Raw genomic sequence first — 24,517 nt, 5'->3', positions numbered from 1 at the left:
ATGCTGGCATTATTATCACGAATTTAGGAAGGGGTCAAAGTTTATTGAATTGCATTGGACTTACATGTTTTATGAATCACTTATCTTGTATGGAATATATTACGTGCCTCAGATAGAGGCAACTATGACAACGCAGTGTACTTCGTAGTTACTACTTTTGCCACTCAAATGTCAGACTCCCAATTTCCGTGGGCCCAGCTATAGTTATATTAATATTAAACGTTTAAGACTAGTGGACTGTCGGAATCAGTATATCGACCGATAGATTCACTTTCACTTCTGTTTGAAGCAGACATTTTTGTTTTGTCGTGCGGCTGTCGTTTGGCTGTCAGCCGGTGTAAAGGAGATGTACAGGTGAAGGGTCTGTCTCTCCTCCCATCACGTTGTAAGAGTGATGGACAGGAACACGAGCCGAGCATTAGCTACATCAAGTCGTTCGTGATGAATATTTCGTGAGCCACAGACTTCAGCTCGGATTCGCGTTTAATAATTACTATCTCACCAGAATACTGAAGAATTTCTGTTTCTTTTGTCCTCCTTATTGTAACAGGCTTAAAATAAGTCAGAGCGCTGTGGATTTCCTCTCTTAAGTGTAGGCTATCATTTTATATGATCGTGGCATACAAGTTTTTTTCTAGGGGCTTTACGTCGCACCGACACAGATAGGTCTCATGGCGACGATGAGATAGGAAAGGTCTAGGAGTTGGAAGGAAGCGGCCGTGGCCTTAATTAAGGTACAGCCCCAGCATTTGCCTGGTGTGAAAATAGGAAACCACGGAAAACCATTTTCAGGGCTGCCGATAGTGGGATTCGAACCTACTATCTCCCTGATGCAAGCTCACAGCCGCGCGCCTCTACGCGCACGGCCAACTCGCCCGGTGGCATACAAGTAGACTCGAGTTAAAAGGGACGGCGTTGTACTGAGCAGAGCATGGCTGGAATTCAAGAGTACATATTAGGGCAAATATTTGTTTATAGGAAGGGGAGTTTGGGATTGGAATAACTTACCAAGGGAGATGTTCAATAAATTTCCAATTTATTTGCGATCGTTTAAGAAAAGGCTAGGAAAACAACAGATAGGGAACCTGCCGCCTGGGCGACTGCCCTAAATGTAGATCAGTACTGATTGATTGATTGATTGATTGATTGATTAATTGATTGATTGATTGATGCTAGTTATGAATTGCGTTTTCTCCAAAGAGATCTGAGGCCTGCTTTACCGCCTGTGTCTTGAGGTGGTTACATTATTATTATTACTTCACAACTTTACATTTGATAATATAGCACGAATTGAGGCGTGTTTTTTAAGTAAGGACGGCCTGAAAACAACTACACAACGAAGACAATCCTCAAACACCACATCCATTTGCAGAGTCCCCACACTCCACTCTGTTTTTCAACACAGCCGCCAAGTTGGTTTTTTTTTTTTTTTGCTAGGGGCTTTACGTCGCACCGACACAGATAGGTCTTATGGCGACGATGGGATAGGAAAGGCCTAGGAGTTGGAAGGAAGCGGCCGTGGCCTTAATTAAGGTACAGCCCCAGCATTTGCCTGGTGTGAAAATGGGAAACCACGGAAAACCATCTTCAGGGCTGCCGATAGTGGGATTCGAACCTACTATCTCCCGGATGCAAGCTCACAGCCGCGCGCCTCTACGCCCACGGCCAACTCGCCCGGTCCAAGTTGGTTTAAACACCTATCACACCCCACAACCAAGTTTTGAATACCCTCTTCATAGACACCCACCGCCCGTCCCGACAACTAACAGTTCCTGATTCCGATACCGCGCTGGGACAGAGTCTGTCCGACCCCCACACCCACAGGCGAATTATTATCATTATATTATTATTATTATTATTATTATTATTATTATTATTATTATTATTATTATTATTATTATTATTATTGTCGTTGTTGTTGTTGTTGTTGTTGTGAATTGGTCTGGCTTGTTTAGTAATTTTCAAAACTTCGTACACCATGTAACGTTTCCTCTAATTGTTCTAAGGCAATTGTACCATTATACAGTATTATTGAGCGTAAGATTCCCCATTGACTGATGCACGCATAATGTATCAGAATTTACATTCATGAAGCAAATTAAGAAACTTTCACGTTTCTGACCTCATCACCTAATCTTATCCCTAAACGCGGTAGGGCAACTGTTGTGGTATCATCGTATTGGGCGTAGAAAGAGCATATATTGACACCAGAATTGCTCCGATCAGATGAACCATTCGCTCGCTGCAGGAGTTCGAAGCGTACTGAACCGTTCGAAATCACAGGTTTGTGGCGCGGCCTGATGAGGTATCCGCTATAAGATTATCTGTGGAGCTTGTTGTCCAAGGACTGATCAATGCAATAGTGCATTTACATTCAACGTACTGCTCATTTTTTAAGAGTAATTGTCATGGACCCGCATACAACATTCAGTGACGCTCACTTTCCTTATATGAGTGGCACGTCGAAGGAAAAAAAAATAAAAATCTGAGTTTAGATTGCATTAACTTACAGCTGTTCCCCCACTTTTATGTGGGTCAGTAACATTGCTTACAGCCGGCTCCAGTCGAATCCAGGCAATGGAGACGAGATGCCAGTGACTGAAAGAAAAGAGGTGAAGGACCGAGGAAATGAAATGAAATGAAATGAAGTGCAATGAAAGTATTGAGCGAACTGACTTTGCAGTACGAGTTGTACTTGCATGCGGGATATGGTGGGTTCGAGCCCTCCCTTCTACAGCCCTCGAAGATGGTTTTCCGTTATCTTCTCGTGGTCACATCCGGTAAATGTCGGGGATGTATCTTAGTTAAGTTCACGATTACTTATTTCTCTTTGATAGCCCTACCCCAACCAAACATCGCCGAATATACATGCCAGAAAAGAAAAAAAGCTCCACACAGAGAGATCTCAATAATATGTTCGATGAATAAAATAATGTGAGTATATGAATAACCGAAAGGACACATGTGGAGAAAGAAAGGAGAGGAACTTCCCAAATAAATACTATTTTAAAGGGAAACGAGGCATAAGAAAACAATGAAAATGTTGGTTTGACACTAGAGGTCAAATTATTCGGCTTCACATAATCCGCGAAGAAGAAAAAATGAAGAGAAAGAAAAGAAAAATACGCAGAAGACCAGTGCATTCTCTCATTCTCTATTATTCGTTATAATTAAGTGAACATCGGGCCTATACAACGATCAAAGAAAAAGAAAAGAGATAACCCGCCCTCTGTACCAGAGTTTGGCAGTAACAGAAGGTTTCTGTTCCTAGTTGGCTGTTAGCAGAATAACAAAACCCGCAGCGCATCAGCCCATTAAAGACGTCGACCTGCCAGGACGACTGCTGCCCAGGTATTGAAGTGTCACGTGGTCAGCGCGACGACACCTAGCCCTATTGTATAGCCTTCGCGTCCGGGTCCGCTCTATGTCATATCAGACGGCTCCTCAGTTGGTCTCACGAGGATAAGTGAACCCCGTTCCTGCTCTTTGTCCAGAATTAAAACCCTAGGACTTGCCTAAAATCGAACCCGGAGCCTCTGGCTTACCCCTACATCGTGTGGCTGGCTTGGGAGGGTAACAGCGATTTATTTAAACCGACTAAATGGGGTGCGCAACGATTACTGCGTCTTGCAATTATTGTATATCTCCACTGTCTCGTTTCGATAAATAACAGCCTACGAAAATATAATTTAATGTTTACGAAAATCCAAAATGGACAAAAATGTCGATAGGAAATACAGAAAGAAGTACCGGTAGTATAAGTCGTTTTTGTACATCTTTCTGAAATTTGCACTCTTGATTTTAATGGCAAAAAACATGCGTAGAAGTTAATCGAGGGACGGTCGATCGAAGTCTTATTGTGTGGTCTTGAACAGACTGTGCTTAAGCTCCGATTCAAGAGTTCACACTTCCAGGTACTCAAAGTCTCGTGTCATACGGCGTGGCCACAGTGTAAGAAGACAAGTCACTAGAAATCGATTTTCTTTGAAATCTTCACTGACCTGAGATTACATGCAGTTCGTTCCAGGTACAGACGATGTCGCTTCGTGGTACAGTTCAAGGACTTCGCGAGAATGCATAGGAGTAACATTCAACACCTCATTGGCTTTCAGTCTGCGAGATTGGAATTGCCCGTGTCTGGGAAACAAAAGCTGCGGGAATGCGAGATGCCAGCACGTCTCATATCAACTTCGTTGTTCATTCAGGTTGCTCGTGTTTCCTGTGGCTTCACTAGCATTCGCAAAATCTTAATGTGACACTGTCAGGGCATCACTGAGAAAAGTCTGTGTCTGGTGGAAAATTCACATTTCCAAAGTATTACATATACCCTCCAGAATATACTTGACACGTTGGTCGTCCAGAGGTAATTCCTAAATTCCAAAAACTTAACGCTATCGAAATCCTGCACTGAAAATAAGTTTTCATTTCATTTTTATTTTATAACATTTATAGGTAAACTCGATGGCCTCTCACCGCTGGGTTCCGCAGTTCAAATCCCGGTCACTCCATGTGAGATTTGTGCTGGACAAAGCGAAGGCGGGGCAGGATTTTCTCCGGGTACTCCGGGTACTCCGGGTACTCCGGGTATTCCACTACCATTCCATCTGCCATTCATTAATCATTGCCCCCGAGGAGTGCGACGGGCTTCGGCAGCCGGCACAATTCACATCCTTGCCGCTAGATGGGGCTTCGTTCATTCCAGACCCGGTCGCATGACTGGAAACAGGCTGTGGATTTTCATTTTCATAGGTAAACTCGATATCAAGAGGGTTATTTGGAATGTTTTGTTTCATGCTTCCTAAAATCACCCGTAAATTCAGGGACTTTGAAATGTTATGATCCTAAAAGAAAGTATCCTTGACTTAATATATTTTAGATATTAAGTTTAGTTGAAATACCTCCAGTAGGTTTCCCGTTATAAGCTTAGATAGATACATACATACATCTTCTTTACGGGCAGACGTGGATTGGTCTTCAAACGGGCCGGCCCTGTGGTGTACGGGTAGCGTTCCTGCCTCTTACCCGGAGGCCCCGGGTTCGATTCCTGGCCAGGTTAGGGATTTTTACCTGGACCTGAGGGCTGGTACGAGGTCAACTCAGCCTACGTGATTAGAACTGAGGAGCTATCTGACGGTCAGATAGCGGCCGCGGTCTAGAAAGCCAAGAATAACGGCCGAGAGGATTCGTCGTGCTGACCACATGACACCTCGTAATGTGCAGGCCTTCGGGCTGAGCAGCGGTCGCTTGGTAGACCAAGGCCCTTCAAGGGCTGTAGTGCCATGGGGTTTGGTTTGGTCTTCAACCAGGAGTACCAAGGGCTCTCGTTCTTTCGCGTTTTAAACAGACTATCGCAAGTCATTTGGACGAACCATTTTTCTCAACAATGAATGCATTTTGCGAATCCAACAAGTAACCCTTATTGAAAGAGGTGGTGGTGATGATTATTGTTTTAAGAGGAAGTACAACTGCGCAACCATCGTCTATTAACACTAATCAGACGGAGAATGGAAAAGGTCTGAGTCCTCGATAAATGTAGGTATCATTAAAAGAAACGGAAGGGCCGCGAAGGATGTGAAAATGAATGACACCCTAAGCCTTGAAAACCTAATACCTTCGGGATCGGAAAAAACAAGAGTTGACCAAGGGAGGTCGGATAGAAAATATGAAAGTGATGAGTCTAACACAAGTAAGTGGCGTCAATGCCGGACTCAGCTAGGGGAACTGTGATCATCAATGCACGCTCACAAGTTGAGAGCCCCTGGTCCCCCTTTTAGTCGCCTCTTACGTCAAGCAGGAGATACCGTGAATGTACTCTACCACCCCTGTCCACAGGGGGAAATATTCGTATTAGAAAACACTTAACAAGTTATTATTAGAAGTTTCAGGCAAGATTATTAATACAAATTCTATGGTTATATCTACACCGTTGGGACCGAGCGAGTTAGCCGTGCGGTTAAGTTTTGCGCAGCTGTGAGCTTGTAATCGGGAGATACGGTACTGGGTTCCAACCCCACTGTCAGCAGTCCTGAGGATTTTTTCCCGTGGTTTCCCATTTTCGGACCAGGCAAATGCTGGGGTTGTACGTTAATTAAAGCCACGGCCGCTTCCTTCCCACTCCTATACCATTGTCGCCATAAGACCTGCCTGTGTTGGTGCGACGTAAAACAAATTGTTGTGCATCGTTGGATAGTTGGACAGCAGTGGGTAAATAAAATTGGTATGTATTCTGAATAAATACTCTACAGATGGATTGTGAGGAGTATGTGCGGTGTTTGTTTAAAGGGAAAAATTGCATACATTCAATCATGCATTCTTCTTCTTCTACCGCTTTTTCCCACATATGTGGGGTAGCGGGTGCGAACTGTGTGGCACAAGTGGATTTGGCCCTGTTTTACGGCCGGATGCCATTCCTGACGCCAACCCTACGTGAAGCGATGTAATCACAATAATGTGTTTATGTGGTGGTTGGTAGTGCGGTATGCTGTCGGGATATGAAGAGGAAAGTGTTGGGACAAACACAAACACCCAGTCCACGCGTCAGAAGAATTAATCAGAAGCGATTAAAATCCCCAACCTGGCCGGGAATCGAAGCCGGGACCCTCTGAACCGAAGGCCTCAACGCTGACCATTCAGCCAATGAATCGGAGTAAACAGTCATGCCTTGTTCTATGTAAAGTCATTGTAGTCATTTAGCTGTAATTAACTAAGCTTAAAACAAACGATTTTGTCAGACATGCATTACTACGTAGTCAACTACTTTTCACTGACTTTGATTGATCGGCACTGTTAGGGGTTGTCAAATTTGCCTCATGGGATTGGTTCCAACCAAGGGCAGCTCTCTCTCTCTCTCTCTCTCTCAGATGTCACTGTGGGGTGACTAAAGTAAGACCAGGAAATGTCATTGCGATCTATTACAATATTATTGCCATATAGGTGCTTTAATATCTACCTAACAAGTATTTAAGATCCACCAGATCGACTTTTATTTAACATAAAATCAGAACCTGGAGCAAGGGAGTTTCTGTGAAAGGAAACATTTTATTGAAGTGGCCGTTTAGTGTGAGACGTGGGGCAAGTCGGAACTTCAATTTATCAACAACAAGAAAGGAGTTCTATCCCGTGATCGGCCAAGTGATAAATTGTTTCTGGTTTCTCTTTTCGTATCCACTCGAGAAGTAGTAGCACTATGTCCTTTGGTGTAGCAAGAAGCTGACATGACATCAGTAGACCGCCGTCCCCGCCCGAAATCCGCACACTTACAGTTTTGCTGACAGGCCGTGTTGGTTCTTTTCAAATGCCTCGAATGTATTACTAGAAAAATACTCTTGCCATTTAAGAATTGGCATCAGATAGAGCCAACTTGATCCATATCTGCCCGCTGTTCGATTTTGGAATATTTATATTACCATCTTTAATATCTCTCCATATACTGGAGGTATAATATTGTATTTCTGACCGAGCGAGTTGGTCGTGTGGTTGGGGGTGTGCAACTATGAGCTCACATTCGGGAGATAGTGGGCTCGAACTCCACTGTCGGTAGCCCGGAAGATGGTTTTCCGTAGTTTACCATTTTCACACCATGCAAATGCTGGGGTTGTACGTTAATTAAGGCCACGGCTGCTTCCTTCCCTCTCCTAGTCCTTTCCTATCCAATCGTCACAGTAAGACATATCTCTGTCGGTGCAACATAAAGGAACTTATAAAAATAAATGTATTTCTGTCTATACATTTCTAATTTTGGTGAATACTTCTTTTATATCTTGGACCGGGTACGATGCTCGTTTCCACACTCAGGTTCAGTTTTGTATGTGGAAGTATAACGCGCGATCTACTGGAGTGGTTGACATGAAAGTTATTTTTTTAAATTTTATTTTACAGTTCCATAAGATTAATCACTGGCATGACCAGACCGACTCCCATCCATTGGCATCCAGATCTCAACAACATCATGCCTGATCATCTGCGCAAAAAAGCTGCTCTGGTTCGAGAATACAAGAAGATCGTAGGGTTTGCCTATTCGCGAAGACATACCTGACCGATAGGAACTGACTTAAGTCCAAATATCCACCAATGAGTTATGTCCAGAGAGTAACAGTCATTATAATGCAAACGCTCAGTGAAGAGAGGAATGGAGGTTAAACACTAGTCCTCAGATTTGTTCTTACCTGAAGATAAACAACCCCGCTCCTGGTTTTAATCCAGAAAGGACAACTTGGACTGCTTTTAACATGATTCGGATCAATCATGGAATCTATGCTGAATCTCTTTATAAGTAGGGAAAATCCATCTCCTCAGTGTGACTATGGTGCTCCCATACATTCTATTCAGCACATTGTGTCTGAATTCAAGAAAACTTGTCTGACTTTCAGCTGGCAAAACCTGGAGCCCTAGAGCGGATCAGCACATTAGATGTGAGGTTATAAGCCCTCCTTGTAATGTGTCAGTGGAAATAATTGTAAATATTGGTACATGATATTGTCATACGACGAATAAATAAATAAATAAGTTCAGCTTCATTACATAATATAACCTGCAGCAATTTCCGTAACTTTTACCAAGTTCTTTTTATCTGTTCATAAAACTTTTCAAAGGTTAGATCAAAATCATACTTTAGTACAGGCAGTGCCTTCACCATTTCAGTCTTCAATTGAAACTTGTTTTCTACCCGAAATATATTTATTTATCGAAATGAATGGCAATGAATGGCAAAAGAAAAGTCGGCAAGAAGTTTCACGTTTATTGAAGAAATGTGTCTCTATTCAAAATAACTGACACTTCCCGTCCATTGCTGATCGATATGGGTTTTCAGATCACTTTATGCTTTAACTTTCACATTAGTAGCATACGTTCTCAAGCAACTAACTTCACCAGAAAATTCATTGTCATCAATTGCAACACTGATGAAATCATGGAAAATAATTTTAACCTTAGGCATTTTATGCTCTCAACATATTTCCTTTTGGTGTCAACCAAGATAAGTTTTCCACGTCCACCATTTTAAAATGGTAAGACCATTGCTTGAAAAAACAATTCACTCATACAAGTTAACTGCAATATTCAAAACAGTTTCCTCGTAAACGTACACATTCATCAAATTTGTTCTTCATACTTCTCAGGTAAATCGACCCATTCTAAAGCCATCTAAACAACCCTGAATATTTGGTCTGCAAACTTCCAAACTGCAAGTGAGCCATATGATGTCGACGATCGAGGAGACATTTAGGCGTCCCCTATATTGAGACAGTGGCGCATAATTCATTTTTTTTTTTTTTTTTTTTTTTTTACAAGTTGGCTTTTGCGTTGCATCGACACAAATAGGTCTTATGGCGACGATTGGACAGGAAAGGGCTAGGAGTGGGAATGAAGCGGGTGTAGCCGTAATTAAGGTGCAGCCCCAGCATTTGGGGGAAACTACGGACAACCATCTTCAGGGCTGCCGACAGTGGGGTTCGAATCACTATCTCCCTTATTCTGGATACTGGCCGCACTTACGCGACTGCAGCTATCAAGCTCGGTAACATAGTTAAATCAAATGTGACTCCTACTTCTTCTACCGCTTTTCCCACACTTGTGGGGTCGCGGATGCGAACTGTGTCGCACATGTGGATTTGCCCCATGTCGGATGCCCTTCTTGACGCCAACGTTGTATGGAGGGATGTAGATAATCATTATTGCGTGTTTCTGTGCTTGTTGGTAGTGTCGTATGTTGTCTGAATATGAAGAGGAAAGTGTTGGGACAAACACAAACACCCGGTCCTCGGGGCAGAAGAATTAATCTGACGCGAATAAAATCCCTGTCCTGCTCGAGAATCGAACCCGGGACCCTCAGAACCGAAAACCTGAACGCTGACTATTCAGCCAAGGAGTCAGACAATTAACTAAAATGTGACTATTCCACCTAAATTAGGACGTCTGGTCACCATATCCCTGATACATACATATATCATCATTATATTATGCCTTTCAGCGTTCAGTCTGCAAGCCTCTGTGAATTTACTAAACGTCGCCACAATCCTCGATTTCCAACTAGTGTTGTGGCCTCATTTAGTTCTATACCTCTTATCTTTAAATCGTTAGAAACAGAGTCTAACCATCGTCGTCTTGGTCTACCTCTACTTCTCTTACCCTCCATAGCAGAGTCCATTATTCTCCTAGGTAACCTATCCTCCTCCATTCGCCTGTCACCTTAAATGGAATAACGTCTTTCTTTAGAGGAATATATTTATTTCAAGCCTCCGTGGCTCAAGTAGCAGAGCGCCGGATTCTCACCGCTGGATACCGTTGTTCAAATCCCGGTCACTCCAAGTGAGATTTCTGCTGAACAAAGCGGAGGCAGGATAGGTTTTTTCTCCGGGTACTCTGGTTTTCTCTGTCATCTTTCATTCCAGCAACAATTCGGCAGCCGGCACATTTCCTATCCTCGCCGCTAGATGGGGCTTCATTCATTCATTCCATTCCTGATGCGGTCAAATGTCTGGAAACAGGCTGTGGAGTTTCATTTATTTCAACTTTTCAACCATTTTAACAGTTTCCTTCACCATGTCAGTTAAACCATGTGTTCAGTAGGTATTTGAGAAGTGTATGAATGTTTTTCTTAAAATTATTAGGTATGTGTAAATAAAGTGAAAACCATTTTTCTTGTTCCAGGCAGAGGAACTGAATTCGATTGTCGGCAATGCGTTCCGGATGGCGTATGCTGCGCAGCTGCAGCGGCAACCCACCTTCCAGGACGTAATTGCGTCTCAGCTGCACGACAAATCTGCGCCCACCGAAAACAACAACCCACGCGCCACCTGGGTACGTATTTACAATCAGTGTACTTCATTTCAACGGAAAGTGTTTCATAATTTAATGAGTTAACTTTCTCCTAGTAGCATTAGTTTCAGTCGGAACTAACTACTCGAACTTTCTTTTACACTACGAATGTGACTACGATCAGCTGCAGTGACAGATTTCCGTCCACTGCCTCTCATTAATGGCCCAGTTTGGACACGGTTAGTGCTTCGTATCACGTTCCAGAAAGTACAAATAACAGTATTCCCATGGGAAGATGTACGGTTCCATGACTGAGTGTCCTATGCTTCAGGGGACCCTACGCTGCTACTCACACACCACACATAACAATAACATGTAGTTTCCTATTCCCCACACGGTAGATGCCGCCCACCCTTATCGGAGGGCCTGCCTTACTAGGGCTGCACCAGGCTAGAAATAGACACACGAAGACGAGCTGCTCGACTAAATGGTATGTTCCGAGCTGTCAGCGGAGAGATGGCGTAGAATGACATTGGTAGAAGATAAAGTTGGAATTCAAGAGGAAAAATTGGGGCAAATATTCGTTTATAGGAAGGGGAGTTAGGGATCGGAATAACTTACCAAGGGAGATGTTCAATTAATTTCCAATTTCTTTGAAATCCTTTAAGAAAAGGCTAGGAAACTACAGATAGGGAATCTGCCACCTGGGCGACTGAATGCAGATCAATATTGATTGATTGAAATAATAATAATAATAATAATAATAATAATAATAATAATAATAATAATAATAATAATAATAATGGAGGTTAAAGCGGATCTTCTGATCGAGCGAGCTCCATCAAATTATAATTACATAACAATCTAAATGTATTTGGAATAATAATAATAATAATAATAATAATAATAATAATAATAATAATAATAATAATAATAATAATAATAATCTACCGAGTTGCAGATCTCCGATGTGGTGCCATCTGGGTGATCTGCCAACTACTTTCGACATTCTAATTGTACTGCTATCTAGCAACGAAAACGGAATTCTCCTGGATAGTTCCGTGGCTGAGTTAATTTATGTCAGGTGATCCTGTTGTTCCTCCACAGATCGGTACTAAGACGACAAAAAATGACACGCAGTGGCAAAATATTTTTAATACCCTTCCAAAATTGGCTGTCACTCGGGATCGAACCTATGAACGTAGGATGGCGTGTCAGACATTCTATCACTTATCTACATACGCAGCCGGGCTGAGTAGTTCAGGCGACAGAGCGCTGGCCTTCTGAGCTTAGATTGGTGGTTTGATCCCGAATCAGTCCGATGGTATTTGAAGGTGTTCAAATACCGTCAGTCCCGTGTCGGTAGATTTTCTGGCACATTAAAGAACTCCTGTGAGACAAAATTCCGGCTACTCGCCGTCTCCGAAGAGCGTCAAAGTGGTTAGTGGGACGTAAACCCATTATTATTTATTATTGTTGTTGTCATTGTTATTATACCTACGCAGCTTCTCTAAATAATTAGTTATGAAAAACAGAAAACTACCAGCCACGAGCTACGAGTATACATTCCAAAATTCTTCAATAATGGAATTCTACTTGTCGACGGGAAGAACATTTGCAAGTAAGCGAAACCCCTTTAAAATAGTCAAATGAGACAATTTATTACCTGTGTATTTTAATCTAATATGTATCTGCTTATTTCTTAATTATTCCTCGTGGATCTATCAGTATTTAATCCCTTTTCCTTCTTCTTAATCTGTTTACCTTCCAGGGTCGGTTTTTCCTCGAACTCAGCGAGGGATCCCACCTCTAACGCCTCAAGGGCAGTGTCCTAGAGCTTCAGACTCTGGGTCGGGCGATACAACTGGGGAGGATGACCAGTACCTCGCCCGGGCGGCCTCACCTGCTATGTTGAACAGGGGCCTTGTGGGGTGATGGGAAAATTGGAAGGGATAGAAAAGGGAGTGGGAAGGAAGCGGCCGTTGCCTTTAGTTAGGTACCATCCCGGCGTTTGCCTGGAGGAGAAGTGGGAAACCACGGAAATGGCTGAGGTGGGAATCGAACCCACCTCTACTCAGTTGACCTCCCGAGACTGAGTGGACCCCGTTTCAGCCCTCATATCACTTCAAATTTCGTGGCAGAGCCGGGAATCGAACCCGGGCCTCCGGGGTTGGCAGCTAATCACACTAACCACTACACCACAGAGGCGGACTAATCCCTTTTTACCATTGCTTAACGCTATTCGATCGTTTCGCCTTTTTTTTTTTGGTTACGTGTTGCAGCGTAGTTTCGTCACCTTTTTCTTCTCAAACTTACTATCTTAGGATAAGAGCCAGTCAAAATAGTATTGAATGTTTGTTACATTTTTACCTCGGCAAGCTTTGATGGGTATTCGATATTTTGTTTGATTACAGTCCTTGTGACTGGCCTTCGGTTTATAGGGCTCCGGGTTCGATCCCAATGAATGGTAAATTTCTCTCGCTCGGGGACAGAACGTTCGTGTTCGTCTTAACACAATTCTCCTTACCTACTTACAACACATCACACTACCGACTACCACAAAAACACACAATAGTGAATTCACCTCTCAAGATCGGAAGGGTATCCGCCTGTAAAACTGAGGAAACTCACTATCAAGTGTTGACTCCATTAAATTGAGAATAATAATAATAATAAGAAGAAAAAGAGGATGACGAACTTGACGCTCTGCTGGCCTATTTCAGCAATTGCTGTCTGTTTTATGAAGTGCTAATAATAATTTGAAAAGCACTTATTCATGGAAAGTTTACTATGATGGTGCTTATTTTAAATTCTACGCCTGAATGTACAGTTTTAAGGATGGTTTGCAATTAAATTAGCTACAATTGATAGCAGCTGAAGTGTGGACTTGTAAATGTCTAGTATTTGTTAAAATAACAGAAATCTATTGATTCGGCAGCAAAAGTGAAATTTACTAATTAAAAACCATTCGTGTGTTTTAAATTAACAGCAGTGATATATTGAACAAAACAAGCAATGCGCAGACACACTCACACGCGCATTCTCTCTCTATTTTATTGGCAGTTCTTTGTCTGTTTACAACGCATAAAATGGAAGACAAATGATTGGTTAAAGGACGCAATTGAATAATAATAATAATAATAATAATAATAATAATAATAATAATAATAATAATAATAATAATAATAATAATAATGTCCACCTCTGTGGTGTAGTGGTTAGCGTGATTAGCTGCCACCCCCGGAGGTGGTTTCCTACTTCTCCAGGCAAATGCCGGGATGTTACCTAATATAAGGCCACGGCGTTCCTTCCCTCTTCCTTGTCTATCCCTTCCAATCTTCCCGTCCCCCGACAAGGCCCCTGTTCAGCATAGCAGGCGAGGCCGTCTGGGCGAGGTACTGGTCATTCTCCTCGGTTGTATCCACCGACCCAAAGTTTCACGCTCCAGGACGCTGCCCTTGAGGCGGTAGAAGTGGGATCCCTTGCCGAGTCCGAGGGAAAAACCAACCCTGGAGGGTAAACAGATTAAGAAAGAAAGAAAAGAATAATAATACATTTAATAGAGTGCCTGGGGCAGTTATTTTGAATTGACGCCTTTAGGCAACATACGCGTATGTGAGGATGAGGCCCTACCTATGATGATGTCTAATTTTCAGGATGGTGCCACGCACACTCAGTCCCCGGTCGAGAGGAATTAACCAATTGAAGTTAAAATCCCCGACTCAGCTGGGAATCGAACCCGGGACCCCTGGACTAAACGCGAATTATTTAGCCATGGTTTCAGACTTATTATTATTATTATTATTATTATTATTATTATTATTATTATTATTATTATTATTATTATTATTATTATTATTATTATTATTATTATTATTATTATTATTATATGAGCAGGAGAATATACAGCTTAAGGGGGTTATCTGTCGTGCCTGTTAACTTACCGACTCGGGTTCGATTTCCGGCTCTGCCACGAAATTTAAAAAGTGGTACGAAGGCTGGAACAGGGTCCACTCAGCCTCGGAAGGTCAACCTGAGTAGAGGGGGATTCGATTCCCTCCTCAGCCATCCTCGAAGTGGTTTGCCGTGGTTTCCCACTTGTCCTCCAGGTAAATGCCGGGATGGTACCTAACTTAAGGCTACGGCCGCTTACTTCCCTTGTTTTTGTATATCCCTTCCAGTCTTCCCATCCCCTCACAAGCGCCCTGTTAGCATAACAGGTGAGGCCGCCTGGGCGAGGTACTGTTCATCCTCCCCAGTTGTATCCCCCGACCCAGAGTCTGACGCTCCAGGACACTGCCCTAGAGGCGGTAAAGGTGGGATCCCTCGCTGAGTCCGAGGGGAAAACCAACCCTGGAGGGTAAGCAGATTAAGAAAGAAAGAAAGAAAGAAAGAAATTACAGAAGTCCGTTTTAATGTAAATTACACACTGATGCACCTTTTTACATTCAAACCTCTCTACATCACAAGATGTTTATGTGCGCAAACTTAAAATGAACATATTTGTGACAGAGTCAGGCCAAATTCTTCATTCAAGTTTTCGTCACAAAAACACCTTTACTGAACAAAAGAATCCGTTTTTGACATTGTCCACTTTGTTCTTCGCCGCTACACCCACTTTCCCAACGGCATAACTGAGGGATCTATGGAATTCTTCAACAATTATTGATACTGTGTCTACCAGGTAGCTTTTAATTGAGTTACTGTAGACGATAATTTACAGTTTGTTTTCATATACATCACATACTGATGCACCTTTTTACATTCAAAAGCTGCTATTTACAATTTTCCTTTAGGTCGCACCGACACAGATACGTCTTATGGCGTCGACGGGATAGGAAAGGGTTAGGAGTGGGGAGGAAGCGATCGTGGCTGTAATTAAGGTACATCCCCAGCATTTTCTTGATGTGAAAATGGGAAACCACGGAAAACAATCTTTAAGGGCTGCCGACAGTAAGATCCGAACCCACACTATCTCTCGAATGTAGCTACGTGACCCAAACCGCACAGCCTGCTTGCACATCTCCAACACAGACTGCACCATATGGCGAGAAACTCTTTACTGCCCAAAACGAGAAAAGTATTTTCTTTAGAATGAAATAAGAGCATATTAATTCCAGTCATTACACAGGTAGGTACGGTAACCAAGTATCATCTTCATGTCATACCGATTTAATGACAATGCATTATAGGGCAGGTGAAAGCGAAGCTCACCTCACAGGCAAGCGTAACAACGGAAAATACTAGTCGGAGACGGGGAAATTACGCTTGAATATTATTTTTTTGAAAAACCATTAAGAATTCATCAGACTGAAGGTAACGTGAATTATATGCATGATTAAGCTAAATATTCCTTAAATATGCATACTACATTATTTTTCCAAATGAAAGGCCAAAACCTGCAAGCATGCCTGGAAAAACTATACTTAGATCTGAAAATTAATGAAATGGATAAGTACTCATTTTGAGCTACTGTATGTCCTGAATTCGTATAGAAACATGCATTTGCATGAAAGTCTGGTATATAAGTTATAAAGGTGTATACTATTAATATGATGTTTTATTAGCAGAAACAATGAAACTATCAGCTTCCTGTTCAGATTCACCCATATTGTCATACTGTATGCAGCCTATATAACTTCGGCAGGCGTGTTACGATGTTTTTTACGATGTTTTTTGATGTCTTAATATCGATCATCCTACCAAGTTTCACTACAATGGATGCATTCGATACACCGTGCTCTGCAAAACTAAATTCTAAGTAGCCTACAAAAATATTATTTTCTGAAAGAAGGGCAATTACCGTAAAGTTTATGTCTTAGTTGAACATCCCACCAATTTCCATTACGATCGGTCTGGTTGAAACCAAACAGTTCCCTTGTAAGTACACAACTGTAAAATATATACCGAGTATGTAAATTAAAATAGACATCTATATATTACAGTGCCTTCAATGACGATCTCAGGCAATTTGATACTTCTTAGAACCCGAAAGTTCCTCTCATTGACTGATTTTGTTCTGCTGCATTTCAAGCTTAAAGCATCCTGGAATGATGGTGTAAAGTAAGTGATGGCAATGTCTGTATAATGACAGATGTAAGTTAATTCCAGTACCAGATGCTGGTAAGAGAATATTAACTGTTTCCTGAAAAACCGCTCTTTTGTTTACCAGGCGACGCAGCGAACGATCCATCATCGCCGACGCTATTACTTTAATGTAGCCGCACCTGCTCGCTCGCTACAAATAAGCTCAATCAAATGTTCAGGGACTCCTTTAGGAAATTGCTGTTCCTATAGAAATGTGTCCGAGTTATAGAAATCTGGCATAATGGTATAATGCAAACATGAACTGGAAATGTAACATAAGGATTGTAGAACTGCTTAACAACCAGATGATGATGATGATGATGACAATAATAACGCCCGCCTCCTTGACTAAATGGTCACCGTCGAGGCTTTCGGTTCAGAGGATCCCGGGTTCGATTCCCGTCCGGGTCGGAGATTTGAATCGTGTCTGTTTAATTCTTCTGGCTCGGTGACTAGCTTTATTGTGTTTGTCCCAACATTCTCGTCTTCCTTCATATTCAGACAACACACCACACTACCAACCACCACAAAAACAGGAAGTAGTGAATACATCCCACGGTTGGTATCACGAAGGGCATCCGGCCGTAAAGCAGAGCCAAATTCACATGTGCGACATCACCCGCGACCTCACAGGTGTTGGAAAAGCGTCAGAATAATAATAATAATAATAATAATAATAATAATAATAATAATAATAATAATAATAATTGTTACCAAGTTTTTATGGTAGGTAGAGGTGAAAGAAGGTGCGGGGGTGAACAGGTCTCAGGCTACGAAATTAAAGTTAATTTAAAATTTAACAAGGTTATATTTTCTTTCCAAAATTCAGAAATAACACGAATGGCAGGTACAGAGTAGCAAGGCAACAAAAGTACAATTACAGTATTTACAGGATTTGGGCTTCGAGCCCCGAACTCGCAATTCTTGGGCAACTAGCCCGACTTTACCTCAAAACAAGATTTAACAGAGGGGCAGAAAACCCCATTCATGCCCAGGAACACTTGCTCTAAATTACACAGAAAAGCCTCCTCGAGGTATACAACACTCAATTTTCGAGAAAGAGCCACTCGCTCTCAACTTTAAGCCTATCAAAGGCCACACCAAACTCCACCTTCAAGTTGTCCTCTAAGGACATAAACACAGGGGTAAAATACCCAACCTACTGAGGCCTATTAAGTGAGAAAAAGGTTAATTACATGACCTCTAAAATAACAATTTGAGAGGAGGCGAGCTGCACTCCTAATACATTTTGTTTAAAACCTAATCTGGCTCTAGGCCGCTAATGCAAGGGCTAATCCCATACTACAGAGGTGACTTTAGAAAGGAACAATTTACATTACATTAAGGAAGAATCGGTTGTGAGAAATAAGTTCACCTCAAAACAATATGAGTGGGAGCTCGAGAGGTTTAAGCACTCTCTATCCCAATATGTAACTTTAAAAGAGAATAGATGCTAAGGGTCGTTACATTTTAGGGAAAAGTTACATGGTGGAAACGCTTCGGACCCGCCCCGAGAGTTAAACTGCTGAGCTAGCAAGAAAAGAAGTTATTAAACGGCCATTACCTGGTTGTTGAACTGCTGCCCGAAGAAAGAGGCGCTTCCCGCCCCCTGCTATGTACTTTACACACTGAAAGATGGTACTGAAGTGGCCCGGAGACCCTAAAATCAGCAGTTTATATACTCTCGCGGAAAGTTCGAGGCGTTTGAGGAATGAGAACACCCTCCCACAAAAACTTTATTGGCTAGGGTTAAGCAATATATCCCCTCTGGGGAAGATACACCTGATTGGTTATAAATAATTAAAGAAATTCGGGATTGGCTACATTCAAAACAAGGGGGAAAGAAAGGGTTATACAGCCAACTTAAACAATAACAGAAAGAAATTTAACAAGAAACAAACTTTTGAAATAAAAATTTCTCCAAAAAACAGTTCTTTCACTTCGCACTAGGGTGCACTATTGTAGTTCTTCAGTAGTGTCGTCTAGAAGAGAAAGTTCACACTTCTTACTACAGGTAAAACAAAAATATATCGAAAACGACCCAGTTCAGAAACTTCAAAATTTCCAAGTAGTGACATCTTCTGAGAAACTTGAAAATTAACACCTTAAATAAAGTTCAGACTTTCTCCAGTAGGGGAGTTTCAACTGGCGCAAAATTTGAATTAGCAGCGTGGAGGTGTACCGCCCGGTACAATAATAATAATAATAATAATAATAATAATAATAATAATAATAATAATAATAATAATAATAATAATAATAATAATTGTAAACAAGATAAGGTTTACAAGAACACAACTTATTTATTTGCTTCACACAGAATTCTACAGTATGTACAGGAATAAAACATAAAATTGTCTTGAAGCAAAGTTTCTGTTTCTATACACTATGTACACTTTGAATGTATTTACACATCCTGCTATCTTGAAAAGATAGTTCTTGGGAAAGATATAGTTCGTGATAGTTGAAAACTATCATTTGAACTAGCATAGATTAGCTAAGAGAGTTCCTTCTAACTTGAAGTGTCTGAGTTCATAAGCTTGTACTAAATGAAAGCTATGTTCACAATTAGAGAATCTAATGTGTGTGTCGGAGCTCGAGTGAGCTTGGGGATGTGTGGCATACAACATCGGGGCTCGACATGGATGAAGGAACGGGAAAGTGGAGTAGTGACCTGAGGTGAAACCTCATACTACCAGAATTTCGTCCACCTGGTCGAGACACATTTTTAAGAGGAGTAGCCTCCGTGTTCGACGTTCAGTGTATTCTGGAGCAGGACACTGGGGAGAATTCTCATGAGTGACAGACAGGGAGCTCCTTATATACTGCACACGACGTAACAGACACGCGCACTGAAGACTGCGCGTCGAGTCTCGAATGATCCACGCTTGCGTGCGTGCGGCTGGCTGGCGCTGAGCGAAGAGAGCGGAGGACATACAGTAATAATAATAATAATAATAATAATAATAATAATAATAATAATATACATCTTCATTATAGACTTTTATGCCCTTTATCATTCAGTCTGCAAGCCTCTCTGAATTAACTATTTACCTCCACAATCCTCAGTTAAAAAGCTCTGTCTTACCATCGTCACCTTGGTCTCACTCTGCTTCTCTTACCCTACATGGCCGAGCCCGTTATTCCCCAAGGTAATCAATCTTCCTCCATTCGCCTCGCATGACCCCACCACTTGAGCCGATGTATCTGTACAGCTTCATCCATCGAGTTCATTCTTAACTAAGCCTTTATCTCAAAATCCTGAGTATTCTCGTACCATTGTACCCGTCTGTTTGTACCAGCAACAATTCTCGTTACTTTCACGTTTATTACTTTTAATTGCCGGGCTGAGAAGCTCAGACGGTAAAGCTCAAGTTGGCACGTTCGATCCTGCCTCAGTCCGGTGGTATTTGAATGTATTCAGATACGCCAGCCTCGTATCTGTAGACTTACTGACACGTTAAAGAACTCCTGCGTGATACAATTTCGACACCTCGGCCTCTCCGAGAACCGTAGAAGTAGTTAGTGGGACGTAAAACCAATAACATTATTATTATTATTATTATTATTATTATTATTATTATTATTATTATTATTATTATTATTATTACTCATGAATAAAATATCCTGAGTCCACCCAGCTTTCACTCTTGCACCCCCAAATAATAATAGTTTATTAAAAACTAGTAGTTCATCGAGATGCAGAAGTCAACCCAGACACTATGTTAGACAATTTTGGAAAGGGTACCGCCGCCACCCTTTGGTGATATAAGAGTGATTTTTCTTATTAATTAGACAATGATTCTACATTATGATTTTTTAAGTGTGTTGTTGATAACTTATATTAATTCTACCATGCTTTTGAGTTTACGTGAGGTGTGTGCCTGTGTATCTGGTAAGTATTCACCTCGAAGGCTGCTTGGATTCTCAAAAAGCAGCCCCGAAGTTAATGGGGTTATAGAGAAAGAGTAAAAATGGATGGCGGCGCCGTATTGAGACTTACAAGGTATGATGAGAAGTGAGGTAATTTGCCATTGCTTTCCTCACTGGGGCAGAAAGTACTGTTGCAGCACAACCTACCCATTGAGTAGCACCTTTTATAACATCGGGACACGCTAGTCATGCTCTAAATGCCACTACTCGGCACCACTTCTACCCCAGCAGCACCATACTGTCATAATCACAAATGAGACTGAGACTTTGGTGGAAGCTACATTTTGATCTGGCAAAAATACTGCATCCATTAAAGAGATAGCAGCAGACCAGAGGTGTGTGTCACAACAAGGGTACGCCCTTGGTTTTTAAACTCCTTGTTAGCAAGGTTCAAGAAAAGAACAGTCAATTCTCAACCGTTGTCTTTCTCTTCCCTCATATTTCACACGGGTTTCATCAGCAGCTGTTACACAAGAGAAGAACACCCCCGAGCTAAAACAGATAAATAAAACCCTGAGATTTAAGCCTGGATACGACTTGCGAGGAATCGATCCAACTTTGAAGTAGAGAAAGTACAATGTTGATTATATCGCACCGGGCGAGTTGGCCGTGCGGTTAGAGGCTCACGGCTGTGAGTTTGCATCCGGGAGATAGTGGGTTCTAATCCCACTGTCGGCAGCCCTGAAGATGGTTTTCCGTGGTTTCCCATGTTCATACCAGGCAAATGCTGGGACTGTACCTTAATTAAGGCCACGGCCGATTCCTTCCCATTCCTAGGCCTTTCCTATCCCTCGTCGCCATAAGACCTATCTGTGTCAGTGCGACGTAAAGCCACTAGCAAAAAAAAAATGATTATATCGCAGACTGCGCCACCCAACGTCTACTTCACATACACTATATTAGCTGCTAATGAAATTGTCGGTAAGAAAATGATGGAGGCTTCCTTTAGGGTGCAGCGAAAAGCATTTTCCCGTTATTATTATTATTATTATTATTATTATTATTATTATTATTATTATTATTATTATTATTATTATTAGCTGTTGTATCCGTGCTTCGCTACGGAGTTCTACATTGTATACAGAATTGTAGGTTAGGTAGAGTACACGTTGTGAGCAAGACTGTATTAAATTGCATAGCTTTTTACGTTACCCTGGAAACGCAACGGAGAAATAACCAAACGTCTTTTCTCATATGAAGGGAATTTTCATTGTTATGGTAGGCCCGCTTGCCTGCCATCAATCACAGTCAGGTTTGGGAATTGCATTATAATGGTAGACACTCACTCTCCGCCTTTTTACATCCTCAGAAAGACTGTCTTAGTGGTTTTCCCAACTGAAATGAACATAGGTCATTACAATGACGTCAGTGGGAATGGCGCGAGTAAAAGCAATGATTTCGCATGAAATACTCGATCAAATGAAAAAACACACATTTTCTCACATTTAACGAACAGTACTACGCTGCCGAACTAACAGTCCAAAGTTTCAGAGCTAGAATGACCAGGCCGCAGACAGCCGTGGTCCGTGAACACTCTTAGTCTTTTTTCGGAGGGGATGGGGAGTTGAATAGTGGAGTGTCCCATGGCAAAAACTATGCAATTTTACTAATCTGTTTCCTAGGAGTACCCGATGAGTCGGAAAATATCGATTAACTACACTGGCGGCGGAAAAATATATCCTACTTGGAGGCAAATTTTTTCCTCCAAGCCAGAGGAGAAACCCCCTCTTCACTGCTAATTTTGAATAAAATGAATGTAGAATTTAATAAAAGTGAAGAGGAAGAAGCTTTTTTTTAAGAAAAGGCTCTTTTCAGGGTTGAATTTTGAATTATTTAGTGAATTGTGGTGGTATAATTTGGAATATGCCTAAATTGTAATTCTAGACCAGTTCATTCTACTACTACTACTACTACTACTGCTACTACTACTACTACTACTACTACTACTACTACTACCACTACCACTACTACTACTAAGTGAGCTTCTGCCTGAAGAGTGCACACTGCTCATTCAAAACAGCGCGTCAGATTAGGGATCGAATAGCTGGAATACTATGATGAACCAGTGAGTTACGTACCAGCAATACGGTATCAGAAAATGTATTAACCAGAGGAATAACATGCTAAAGAAGAACGTTTTCTAACTCCCCAGCTATTTCCCGCCAATATTCAGTCAGGCTGTCATACTCGGCACGCAGCAGTAATCCCATGTATCGGAGTTCAGCATAAGAGACAAAGAATATCACCACAAACAATGGTCAATGTAATGTTATTGTTGATCAATGTTATGCGCTTTCAGTATTGTAGGCCTTCACATTTAGTTTTTTTCCGACTCTGAAATACCACTCTTATCCTAGTCGGTACGGTAAAATTGAATAAAACATACATGGTCGGAAATTGTATTCTCTATAACTTTGGTTATGTAGAACTTTTCGATAGCACCAATAACATAGGTAATTAAAAATTAAATTTTAGGCGCCTTCCCCTAAACTACAATTTCATACAGGGCGAGTAAAATTGTTTATAACTTAGACTGTAGTTTCTTATTCCCCGACTCTATATACAGACTTTCATTAAATTCTGTTGACCCATTTTCTCGTGGCTCGGCGTTGATATGGACTTGGCAACAAAAATACAAATTCATGAATATCTGTGTTATCAAAGCCGGTAAGGTAACAATGTATGGCGTAAATTATCGGAAATTTAATTCTATATAACTTTAGTTATGTAGTATTTATCGATAGGAGCACTAATCATATAAATATTTGAGAATTCAATTTTAGGCCTTCCCCTAAACTACCATTTCACTCAGCGTGAGTAAAATGATTTATAGCCTAGATTGTAGTGGCTCATCCCCCGACTTCACATACCGATTTTCATTAAATTCTCTTCAGCCGTTTTCTCGTGATGCGTGTACATACATGCATACATACATGGACACAGACAGACAGACAAATTACGGAAAAGTAAAAAGAGCATTTCCTTGTTACTATGGACATGACTGATACAGAAGTACCATTCTTTTCAAATTCTGAGCAATGTACAGACAAAATTTTTATTTTATATATTATTATTATTATTATTATTATTATTATTATTATTATTATTATTATTATTCGTTTAGGCCTACGATGGACCACGTGCTTCTTAACTCTGGTGAGCTCTTTTCTTCCTCTTAGCCCGGTATTCCTTCATTCTAGCGCTATGGATGTCTTTTCTTTCTTGAATCCATTTCACTCCTACTCCTGGATCCAGTGATTTAGCTGTTAGTGACTGGAGAGAGTCAGATGTCTTGATTAACTTTCTGAACTTATCTCGGTTGTAAATGTCAATGTGATCAATGTTTAGGTATTGTAGGTCTTTCCGAACTAAATTCGTCCATTTAGCATTTGTTGCTTTCTCTCTAGATACAGTGTTGAACATCCCTGAAGTGAGTCTCTGGCTGTCCATCTTGACTACGTGACCATAGAACATTACTCTTCCTCATAGCTGTTGTAATGCTCTCTATTTTACTGTACAGTTCCTTGGTGTGCCTGATTCTGTACCCATCTCCTTCTTTAATGGGACCCATAATCCTTCTGAGGATCTTTCGCTCTTTCAGTTCCAGTTTTCTGAGTTGTCCTTTCCGGGTGATGTTTAGGCATTCTGGGGCGTACAGTATAAATGGTTTTACTACGGTGTTGTAGTGTCTAAGATTCAAGGAGAGGGATTTAGACTTGTATATGTTCTTACAAAGATGATA

General features: G+C 41.3%; 1 protein-coding gene across 1 annotated transcript in view; it reads left to right on the top strand.

Annotated features, from left to right (window-relative positions):
* The window catches only part of LOC136863136 (EGFR adapter protein), a 376,221-nt gene that overhangs the window by 301,746 nt on the left and 49,958 nt on the right, over window positions 1-24,517 (top strand). Inside the window, exon 2 of the mRNA XM_067139483.2 lies at window positions 10,648-10,797. Coding sequence (XP_066995584.1) covers window positions 10,648-10,797 — 150 coding nt within the window. The remainder of the gene's footprint in view (window positions 1-10,647; window positions 10,798-24,517) is intronic.

The sequence above is a fragment of the Anabrus simplex genome, chromosome 1 (assembly GCF_040414725.1).
Source record: "Anabrus simplex isolate iqAnaSimp1 chromosome 1, ASM4041472v1, whole genome shotgun sequence".
In the NCBI taxonomy this organism is placed as follows: Eukaryota; Metazoa; Arthropoda; class Insecta; order Orthoptera; family Tettigoniidae; genus Anabrus; species Anabrus simplex.
This window is presented reverse-complemented; position numbering and strand designations above follow the sequence as displayed.